We start from the raw sequence: 12,399 nt of genomic DNA, 5'->3' as shown, positions 1-12,399 counted from the left end.
GATTTGAGATTAATACTTCTATCAACAGATACCATAAAACTATAAAATGTCACTACATGATGGCATCAGTGACAGACTAATAAATGTGATCGATTCAAAGAGTATTTAAGGAGTCACTTCATAGGCACTGGGAAAGCCCTGAGACGGTGCTCCTCATGGACCTAGAGAGCCCCAACATCTCCCTCTCTGACTAAATTTTAGACAGGTTTCTTCCTGACTCTAGGCCCTGATCTCTCTCTCTCTCTCTCTCTTTTAGAGCATTCTCTATAAAAAACTTACAACTGTAAATTCTTTCTCTGCTCCTTTGAAATGTAAATCTTTTTAAAAGCCTATAGCTAAGGGATAGTATCTGCAACTCCCAGCCTCTGTGGGGAGAGTAGGAGACTAATTTTGGTAGGTACCAAGTAGCAAACACAAACAGCCTCATTACAGAAAAAGACACTTGCACACCCAAGAATATGTTAATGAGCTGGACACATGCCACTGATCAAATTTCCCCTCAATATCTTCAGGTATTTTTTTCTCCAGCTTATTCCAGCTCTTAAAAACTCTATCTTTTGTTTTAGTATACTAAGTTCAGAGGGAGCCCTAGCCTCTCCCGCTAGGGCAATAAATTGCCTCAGATTGTTTTCATTGCCTGTTTAACTCTCTCAGGCACAATTTTTGCTTTGATATTACATATGAAAGAAACATAATAAATGTTTTCCCAAACTTGATCTAAGTCAATAAAATGTGTGTTGCATTATCAATGAATTTTGAAGTTAATAGAAACTTTCCTAAAAACATCAAATAAAAACATTTGATCAACTCCAAAAAAAAGAAAAAGTTTGATCAACTCTTGTAAAGACTGCATTATCTTTTTTTAATAAAAAATTATATTGCAGGATTTTCATTATATGAAGAAGTGATCAAAGAATTTGCCCTCAAAAACTCTAGAAAAACTTTTAAAGAGATGTATCAGGAAGTTAATGAAAATATCATGTTGTTTTTCTGGAATTTGTAATGTTTGTGGTATCCCACTGTAGTGATTTAAAATTCATCAGGATTCATTTTTTATTAGAAATGAATATTACTTTTCTATTGACAATGTGTATTCTTCTGAAAAAGAGTCTCATCAAATTACATAAGGTTTAGGCAGCACAAAACTTAGATCCACCTTTGCGCACATCAGCCCTATCACTAATTTCCATCTTGTCCTCCTGTATTCAATACTGGAGCTGGTTTAATCATTCCTCCTTCCTCCGTGTGGCTTTCTGGAGTTCTGAGACTAGAAAACTCAGCACCATATTTGCCAAACTCCTTTGCAAATGTATGCAATTATGTTAGTTTCTGCCTTCTAGACGCATGTGTACTCTACATTTGTAAAGTAGACAGGAAGAGATGGAGGCCCACCTCCTGCTTCTTGGTTTACTTCTGCTGCTAAGTCAAGTCCTAGAGACATGCATTTCCCAGTCTCTGTCACTCTAGGTTTGTAGTTTCAAAAAGATAGCTGCATTAGCAGAAGCCACCTTCTGATTCCTCACCTTCCTGACTGTAAGTAAGCTCACAACTTCTCTTGCAAATCAGTTTCACTGTGATATTTTGAGGATTATTATAGAAGAATCTTCTGCCAGGACTTCCTATGATATTATAAGCACCCAATCCCCTGTGCCAAATCCCTTTCTACTTAAAATTTCTAGGATGGTTTCTATTACTACACCTGAACTGTGTCTGATACACATTCTCTCTCTCCCCTCTACAACATCTCTTCGACAGAGTTAACTTTCTAAATCAAAGGTTCTATCAGATTACACCCTAAGCTTCAAGAATAATGTACAAATATCTCAGTAGGCTTAAAAGGCCCTCAACAATCTATTATCAACCCAGTTGTACAGCTTCTTCTTCTACTACCATTTTTTATTCTATTTGCCCTACTCAGTAGGCAGGCTACCTTCCACACACTTTGAATTTATTTTGTATCTTTACTCTTGATGTTACTCAAATGTCTTTCAAAACCTAAGTAGTTTCCCTACTACTTCTTGGAGCTTGGGAAATACTACTCATCCCTAAAAACCCTGTTTCTTTTATCAAACTTTCATGAGCCCCTGAGAAGAATCAGTCATTTGTTCCTCTTAAATCTCAAAGCAAATTTGTTAACATAACCTCCTTTGACACTAAACATATTTTGGGAGTGACTTACGGTTATCACTACATATGGTTATGTAACTACCCCATTAATTTCAGACATTAGAAGTCACCTTTTATCTTTCAGTCCCTTCATTACCTGCTGTAGTGCCTTAAATGAGGTATCACATAAATACATATCAAATGAACAAGTGGACAAATAGAAGAACATATGTAAGGCAAAGAAATATTTATTAGCATTTGCTTAATTATTTTTGCCCAACACTGGCTGGGTCAAAGAGGATATATATGTTAGAAAAAAATGAACTAGATAAGTATCAATTTTACTAATACTTCATTGTATTTTAAGATAACTCACTAAATAAATTTTCTAAATACTTCTCTTTATAGTTGAGATATTGAACCCCAACTCACGGGGTTTTCTTCCTTTCCAATCCCTGATCTACCCATGGTGTTTTCCACACCCACAGGGATGTTTTATCCAAAAAATTTCTTTAATCTTCCTGACTCCAAGCTTTACAATCAATGGTGTGCTATTAAATCATCTCTTCAAAATAAAAATGCCTTGATTTTTAGCATTTCCCAATTTCCATGATGTTAGTATTCTCAGTACTTCTGGTTTCAAGGACTGTTATGTTCAACAATTATCTTGCAGTATTCCTGAAAATTCAGCGGTCATGGCCTGTGAGCAGGTTTAACTAAATTATAACGGTTTTATACTCAATTTTCAACAATCTACTTCCAGAGCTACATCTTGGACCCAAGACTTTCCCTTTGAAATTTTAACTGAAATGTATTACGTTCCTACATAAATCTTTTGTCTCTATCTCTCATGGTGCAACTTCTCAAACCTAGACCCCATGGTGAAATCTATGTACTAATTCACTCACCCTTCCATTGCCTCTTTTCTACAAAATTTCTATCTGGAGTCAATCCAATCTTCTGCCGTCTCCATTACATGAGCAACAGAATGCTGCAAAATTCTGAGAAAATCTCACAGCCACATGCATTGTGACAATGTGATTTATGCTTCTCAACATCAAATGAGACCTTCAACTTTTCTAGGAATTCCTGTGACATGGCCCTGAAGCATTCCCCTTTCTATTCCCTCTGATAATTTATCTAAACCTGTCATAACCTCTTTCCCCTCCTGCATCTGTATCATAGCCCCTATCTTATAGGTGAGCATTTCCTGTTCCTGCAGACAACCACAGAGAAAATTATGTTAATGGGGTATGAAAACCCAACTTTTCACTCCAGTATCAAAAAGTCACAGTTGTTTGCAAGGATACTTACCTTATTCCTGAAATTTCAGAAAGGAACTTGTCCTTTCTCATTTCAAAGAATGTCCCTCCTTTTGTCCTCTCGACTACCTATTCTTCTTTCTCTTCTGCAATGTCACTGCATCACATGTTCTCCATCTGATAAATCTGCAACTTCACTATCACAACTTGTTCCTTTCCTGATAACCTATAAACATGTTTCAATTTACCTTATTAAATTAAAAAAAAAAATCCTTACCCAACCAGCCAGTAAAAATAAAATCTTTTTCATGACAAAATCTTCCCTTGACCAATCTTTGCCTTTTCATTCCAGTTCGTTAACAAAACAGTCTATTTCCTCTGCCATATTCACCCTTTCATTCATGTTTATTAAAAAATTAATATAAATATAGGTAAGTTTTAGAATACCAATATAAAGATGACTACAAAGCAAAACAACAAAATATTAACTGTCATCCTACCAGGTGGCTCTATCATTGGCACTTTGGCACATCTCCTTCCAGTCTTATTTTTAAACCAGTTGTGTGTGTTGTTTTCAATGTTGGAGTTAGATTTACAGAATTAATTTTGTTTTCATTTATTGTACCATGGACAGTGCTCAATTTTATGAACTTCTCTTTAAAAACATGATTTTTAGTGATTGCATTATATTTTAATGAACAAATGAACCTAATTTACACAACTATTCATCAATACCATTCACTGAAGGACACAATGAAATTAGGCTTCAATGTCAACTGCTTGACTAAATAATTACCTCCTATTTCCCAAATTTAAAGGGGTCATTTCTTTCCCCATCTTACTTGAAGTTTTTGCAACAGTTGAGAGTATTATACAGATTCCTTTTCTCAAAATAGTTTCCCCTTACCTTTCATAATATGACATTTTTTATTATCGTGTTCATCCAATTTTTCTAATCATTTTCCTCAATGAAGTTTCTTTGTTCCTCTTCTTCACACCCAAGACTTGAACATTTTTTATCCAAAGCATGACTAGAAATAACGATTGTACACATGTCTGAAATGTCTGAATTGTAACAGTGATGGGTTTTTTTTTTCCCCAAATATGTGTTTGTTTACAATCCTCATAAGTAAGAAAAGTTGGGGCACCTGGGTGGCTCAGTGGGTTAAAGCCCCTGCCTTTGGCTCAGGTCATGATCCCAGGGTCCTGGGATGGAACCCCACATTGGGCTCTCTGCTCAGCAGGGAGCCTGCTTCCTCCTCTCTCTCAGCCTGCCTCTCTGCCTACTTGGGATCTCTCTGTCAAATAAATAAATAAATAAAAATCTTTAAAAAAAAAAAAAAAGTAAGAAAAGCTTTTTCCACTGGCTTATTATTTAGATACTCAAAATGTCTGGGTTATACCTTTGAGAAGGATGAAGAAGGACCAATATAATGGTATTCTTGAATCAGAAGAAACAGATCAGATTCAGAATTCAGGTGAAAAAGAACCTTTGGCCATAAATTGGAGGTGGGAAACATTATACTTAGATATCTCTGACTGAGCAAGTCACATTATTTTCAATAGGCAGAGAAAAACACACTCCCATTTATATACCAAATCATCAATTTACGAAATGTAGCTTGAGGAAAAAAAATTTGGGGCCCTCTTCTACAATAAGTTATTTGATTTGTAAAATACAGTTTTTTATAATCATGTTGTCACTGAAAAGTAGTGAAATCAATTTGGTTTTTCTTCTTTGGGTCAGCAGGAAGTTCTATCTCATTTTCCTCCAGGTAGCTTTTATGACAGATATTAATCATATAGACATGTCTTCTTTTTCAGAGCTACAAAGGCTCAGTGTTCCCCAACACTGGCTTATTCTCTACAAGGTGCCCAGGCAGAATATTAAAAGCAAAACAATTTCATTACACTGTGTACTTTATGTTACAAGTAAAATCTCAAAACAATCTTATTATCAAGATGAGTTTTTTTAACAAAACCATTCTGATGATCTGTTATCAGTTATAATAGTTTTTTGTTGAGTTGGTCAGGGAAGGTTCTTTGGTCCTAGCTCTTACAAGACTCAACGTGTCTAACAGTATGATGTTTATACTGTAGGTAGAGCAGGAGAGATGAAATCCTCACACCTGATATCTATAGAGCATTTTCAACTTTTACAAACTGGATTATCATATTTTACCTCATTTGCTTTCATCTTCAATTTGGAAACACATTAAAAAGGTAGTTGTTATTTTCATTGAGCAGATTGAGAAATTCAGGCTAGAACGACTGGCTTGGCTTGCTAAATTTGAACACAAACTCAAATCCCATGACTCCTAACCCAGATAGTATTTTCATCTACTAGTACTTAATTTGATTTGTCGTTAAATAACAATTACTTTTTCCTTTGATTCCAATTCATTTCACATGCCTCATATGTATTTTCTTTCAGATAAAAAAGGACAGAAAAACTGTATACACAGCAGCACATTTTCCCCCTACTGACTTCACACACTTTTATTTGCTGAGTCTCATTTGTTTCTACTCTATGACACATATCCCAAAAATTTAATTTCTACCAACATAATAACAAAAATCTATTCAGTGAACCAATTCTGATGTACAGTGGAAAAAGTAACTCTGTTGTCATGAAAATCATTTTTCTACAATGGATCTTAGTTTCATGTATACACACACACAAAAGTAAAAATACTTGTTTCATAGGGTTATTGAACAGAGCTACTGCCAGCCACATACGTGCCCTAGTCAAAATTATGTAAGTGAAGACAACTTTCTCTCCAGACAGCTTTCCCTTTCCTTCCCTGTCTTCATCCCCAAAGACACCAAGTACTATTGATTCTATGCCATGAATAGTTCTGTAATTTGTCCTTTCTCCTCCATCTTTACTAATTTTGTCTTAGTTTAGATCTGTACCATGTTACTGCACTTACTATAAATTATATCCTGTTTCCAGTCTTGTCAATTTCAATTTAATGAGGCTTATAGAGAATGAGTTCCAGTGACAGTTACAACCACTAAGTACTTGAGTTTCCTTGAGATACCTGCATTCCTACTTTTCAATGCATCTTTGATGCATGTGACTACTTCAGGTGGACAGTCTTCATTGGGTACAGATAGTTCTTAAGACTCTTTAAACACCTACTACATTTTACTTCAATGTGGCAATATCTATAAGTAACAGTAAAAACCAATCAAAGGTATAAATGGAGGCTAATAGTCTCAAGAGAAGCCAACCAAACTCATTTTTACCAGGGAGCATCTGAAAGGGTAAATCCTTACTTTGCATATATGGAGAAAGTCCTATAAGTCCCAGTACTCTTTCAGAAAATTTATGTGTCCTCATTGAGAAAAAGATTATTCCAGATAGGGTGACTTCATTCCATGAAGATGCCTACTGACGACCCAAGTTATTTTACAGGGTATGTTTCCCATGAACTTTTAGCTTTCGCCCATTATACTGTAAGATATTCCCTAAGAAGTGCCTCCTGCAGTGAGATTCCAAGAATATCTAGAATCCAAAGTCTGTTGAAAATGTAACTCCCATAAGCTAGTAGGAATCTGAAAATCCAAAAATACTTACACCAAAGTTGGTAGCAGCAAATCGATCTGAGGCAGAAACTTGCACATTTGTTGAAACAGTTGTGTGAGCATAGAAAGCATTTATATTTGCCAACAAGGTGCTCATGACAGCAGGGACGCCAGGGCACATGTATTTAGAAGACAGACATGAAAAGTGCCTACAAGACAAAAACATTAAGCACTCTTAAAATACAAACCAATTAATTCATGTAACAGCGCACCCTCCAATGCCAGTGATTACTTCCTTAACTACATCTACGAAAAAGAACAAAAACTCCCACAATCTCCACTACATGAAAGAGAAAGCGATTTCAGCTTTTAAAAATGTGTCATTCATAAATGGGAGGTGGTTTAATTAGAATGTGATTTGTCCCAGGGATGAGTGCATAATTCAACTGTGGGAGTGTTGTGTGTACACATCCAAAGTGCAATTTCCAATGGAATCCAGCACCGATGGAAAGCAATCCCATGGGAGTCTCCCGTTCTCCACCAACTATGCCGTCACTTACTTCAGTTCCCCAAATGCTCTATTTCAACCAGAATGCCCTTTCATTCTTGTACTCCTATCACATTGATGAACCAAGAGGCTCTCTCTCTTTTTTTTTTTTAAAGATTTTATTTATTTATATGACAGACAGAGATCACAAGTAGGCAGAGAGGCAGGCAAAGAGAGAGAGGAGGAAGTAGGCTCCCTGCTGAGCAGAGAGCCCGATGTGGGGCTTGATCTCAGAACCCTGGGGTCATGACCTGAGCCAAAGTCAGAGGCTTTAACCCACTGAGTCACCCAGGCACCCCGAGGCTCTCCTTTCTTTGCAAGTTTACTGAACAAGTGAACTTAACATCTGACTTGAGTCCAGTTTCTGGAATTTTGTCATCAGAATACCTTCCAGAAGCAGTTGGGCTTTCCTGCCATTTTGCTGCAACCAGGATTTAATAAGGCAAACGGATGAATAGTGAGGACAGATTGAATTATGCCAGCTCAATGTTTAAAGACCATTTCTTTTAAACCCTGAATAATAGTATCATTCACAGAACATCAGAAGCATCCAGTGTTCAGTTTTTGTTACTTCTCTCAAGAAAACCTGTTTCATTTGAACTATAACAAAAGAGTTGAAAATTGAAAGCACATCTTATGATAAAAGTGAGAAGATAAAATACAGAGGAAAGAAATTTTCAGTATGCGATCTGATGCTATTTTGTTCTCCTATGTCAGTAATTTTTCCTTCACTTAGGCATCTCTGAATTCCGTATTACTAAACCCAATCACAGAATGAACAAACATAAATAAATGCTCTGAATGACACCTCAAAAGAAATGGATGATGGTCCTGGAAATGGTGGCTTTTCTTAGATTTTAGCTATGTCACTCACGCAGCTTGTCGCGATACTAGCTGATAAAGATAGGTTAAAGTTTTAAACACGGATCTTTGAGGATTATGAATAACAAAGCCTACCGTGGGAGTTGCATGATGTTTTGCTATTTAACCCTAGAAATACACGATCACGGATTGCTTCCATTAGGTAAATGATACCTACTTTGACTTTATTATATACTAAATTAATTATATCTGTTAAGAATATCACAAATAATATAAGGATATTAAAAATAGAAAGCAAAATCTCTTAACAAATGTATCTTTTTTTTTTTGAGCAATTCACAATAATAAAATTTGTTAGACCCAAGTTAGAGGTTGAGTTGTGGAATATGCAAGACCTAAATGTAAATGTATGGGGGATGGCACAAGGAAAATATACATACCTAGGGGGAACAAGAGTTATAGAAACATCAATTGTCAAAATAAATTGGTAAGAAGCTCAAACACAAGAAGTTTATTATCCTGAACATGCTTTATATATTTAAAGGGATACTGGAGGTCACCAGGATGAACAATCTTGCTCTTGGTTTATTAAAAAAAAAAAAAAAAAAGGCATCCATGTCTCCCTGATGCAGCCAAGTGTTACCTACTATTTAAATCTGGTAGCTGCCACCTTCTGATTTTTGGTGCCCATGAGATCAGTAATGATTTAGTAGGGACTTTAAGCAGAAATAATGGACAAACATAATAAATATTCTGAAGGTGCTTCTAGCGTGAATTCTGTAGGTGAAATTGAAAGTCTTATAAGGAAGATGACACAATTATTGAACAACGTTCATTGCTTATAAGGCATCTGAGAGGGAAAATGAGCATAATATGGGGAGACCAGGGATATAAACAAGCAAGCTTTGCCTCTTTTATACTTTGAGTTGGTAAACTTAGTGTTTTAATCTTTTAATGATGAAAATGCCCTACAAAATTGTGGCTTTGGGGGCTTTGAGAGATGTAATTTTGAGTTACCTAGTGTAACACAATCTTTGCTATGTACTTATCATTATGTTAATACATACTCATAAAATCAGAAAGGCAGTAAAAAATACACTGGTTTTCATACTTTTAAATTTTCTTCAAAAAACAATTCAATTTATAGCTAAATGGTAGGATTATAATACTTTCTCCTATTAGAACTGATTAGAAATAGAATTAGAATTGACTATAGTATTTTTCTATGCTTTAACCTTTCATTTTGCTTGTTCATTTTTTTAATCAAAGGCATCTGGCCAGAGTCCTCTCCCTTCAGTAACTACACATCTACTATCTTTCTGGAACTATTTTTCATGACAGGAATCTAAAGTTGTTTAAAACATGCTCCTGGAGTAAAATATGTATACCCTAATCAAGAGGACACACATTAAAGACTAGTTTTCCCATGCAAGAGAAAGTGCTATTACAGAATTATGTAAAAGTTTTCATGCTATTACAGAGGTATCCATTGGATAGAGGAAGTCCGGAGGCCCAGAGATGGAGGACGCAGGTTCAAAGGCTGATTGGAGCCCACTGGTGGTAAGCCCACAGAGGAGACATCAGAGGGAAATGTCTGAGTCAAGGTCTTGAGGATTAAAATTCATGTAATGGCTTTACAGAAGAGTAAAGAGTTTAGAGTCCCTAGAATTTGGTCCAATAAATACATATTTTTAATATCTTAATTTTATTTTTTTCAGTGTTCCAAGATTAATTGCTTATGCACCACACCCAGTGCTCCATGCAATATGTGCCCTCCTTAATACCCACCACCAGGCTCACCCATCCTCCCATCCCCCTCCCTTCCAAAACCCTCAGTTTGTTTCTCAGAGTCCACAGTCTCTCATGGTTCATCTCCCCCTCCCATTTCCCCAAATTCACTTTTTCTTTTCTTTTCCTAATGCCCTCCATGTTATTCATTATGCTCCACAAATAAGTGAAACCATATGATAATCGACTTTCTCTGCTTGATTTATTTCACTCAGCATAATCTCCTCCAGTCCCATCCATGTTGATACAAAAGTTGGGTATTCAACCTTTCTGATGGCTTCATCTGGGAAAATTGGACAGCTATGTATAGAAGAATGAAACTAGACCTTCTCTCACACCGTACACAAAGATAAACTCGAAATGGATGAAAGACCTCAACGTGAGGCAGGAATCTATCAAAATCCTAGAGGAGAACATAGGCAGTAACCTCTTCGACATCAGCCACAGCAACTTCTTTCAAGACATGTCTCCAAAGGCAAAGGAAACAAAAGTGAAAATGAACTTTTGGGAGTTCATCAAGATCATAAGCTTCTGAACAGCAGAGGAAACAGTCAACAAAACAAAGAGGCAACCTACGGAATGGGAGAAGATATTTGCAAATGACACTACAGACAAAGGGCTGATATCCAAGATCTATAAAGAACTCCTCAAACTCAATACTCAAAAAAACAAAATTACATCAAAAAATGGCAGAAGACATGAACAGACACTTCTCCAAAGAAGACATACAAATGGCTAGCAGACACATGAAAAAATGTTCATCATCATTAGCCATCAGGGAGTTTCAAATCAAAACCATATTGAGATACCACCTTACACCAGTTAGAATGGCCAAATTCAACAAGACAGTAAACAACAAGTATTAGGATGTGGAGAAAGGGGAACCCTCTTACACTGTTGGTGGGAATGCAAGCAGCCACTTTGGTCTAATGAATATTTATTCTAAGTGTGAGATACTGTGTTAGGCATTGGATATATATTAATGAATCCACTTACAGACAAATGGGAGAATTAGCCACACAAGAAATGTAAAACAATTAGGCAAATGTTATGAGAAAGAAAAGCCAAACAGAGTGCTAGAAGAGTAAGTTGGAGTGTGCATATTGTGCCCTGGTGGGTCTCAAACTGAGACTGGGCTAAGAGTTAATGCATGACCCAGAAATAGCCAAACCCAGCATAGGGTTTGCTGTCACTGATACGTAAAAGATCTATTTCAGAGGAATAGAGGAGTAAAAACCAAGGCACAATGGGGAAAAGATATTATGTGCAGTGAACCCTAGCAATTTTAGGTTGGTAGAGCCCAAATTTCCCAGAGAATACCCTACACTTAGTCTGACCAGAGACAACATTGGGGGTATGTAGGAGAGTCTCGTGAAATAAGTTAGGCAAGTTGGACCTATTTTCTAGACCAAAGGACTTTTTCACACAAAATTCAAAGTCTTAGAGTGAGTTTAAGTAAAAACAGTATCTCCAAGGAACTCTAGCTTTTTACATGGATAGAAAGTACCATCATGAGAGTTGAATTTAAATAGAGTAACTTGGTAGGAAGGAGACTTTAGGAGAATGGGTTTAAAGAAGGTGAGACAGGGGCACCTGGGTGGGTCAGTCAGTTAGGCATCTGCCTTCGGCTCAGGTCATGATCCCAAGGTCCTGGGATAGAGTCCTGCAGCGAGTTCCTTGCTCAGCGGGGAGTCTGTTTCTCCCTCTCCCTCTGACCGCCCCCCTGCTCATGCTCTCCCTCCCTCTCTCTCTCTCACACTCTTTCTCTCAACAAATAAAGTCTTTAAAAAAAATAAAGAAGGTGAGACTGAAGAGTCCAGTCAAGAGGATACATAGGAAAGAGATGGAGGGTATCTGAACTATGGTAATAGCTATATGAAATATGAAGGAGGGAATGAATGTGAAAACATTGAGGGAAGAAAAACTGTCAGGACTTGGTGACTGATGAGGACTGAGAAGTAGAGAAGTAGGGAAGAGAAATGGTTAAGTTCCTTGGGGCTTCTGGGTGGCTCAGATAGTTAATCATCTGCCTTTGGCTCAGGTCATGATTTCCAGGTCCTGGGATCGAGACCCATGCTGGACTCCCAGCTCAGCAGAGAGTCTGCTTCTCTCTCTTCCCCTGCTTATGTGCACTTGCTCTCTCTCTTTCTCTCTCTAAAGTGAATAAATAAAATCTTTAAAAGAGAGAGAGAGAGATGGTTTGGTTCCAAGGTTTCAGTTTGGGTTACTGGTACCTCTGCCAAGTGAACTAGGAATTAAAAAGGAGAAAGAAATTTTAAGGTGGGGATTAGATGTTCAGTTGAGTTTAAGCTTAAGGTACTTATAGGGCTTTCACATAGGAAT

The 12,399-nt window shown here is 36.9% G+C and overlaps 1 protein-coding gene across 1 annotated transcript in view; it reads right to left on the bottom strand.

The window, feature by feature from the left end:
• UNC13C (unc-13 homolog C) overlaps positions 1-12,399 on the bottom strand; it is a 611,946-nt gene that overhangs the window by 281,959 nt on the left and 317,588 nt on the right. The window contains exon 16 of the mRNA XM_047738968.1: positions 6,952-7,108. Within this exon, the coding sequence (XP_047594924.1) occupies positions 6,952-7,108 (157 nt within the window). The remainder of the gene's footprint in view (positions 1-6,951; positions 7,109-12,399) is intronic.

This window comes from Lutra lutra, chromosome 7 (genome assembly GCF_902655055.1).
Source record: "Lutra lutra chromosome 7, mLutLut1.2, whole genome shotgun sequence".
Lineage (NCBI taxonomy): Eukaryota > Metazoa > Chordata > Mammalia > Carnivora > Mustelidae > Lutra > Lutra lutra.
The sequence above is the reverse complement of the archived record's forward strand: the minus strand, read 5'-3'. Positions and strand labels throughout refer to the sequence as shown.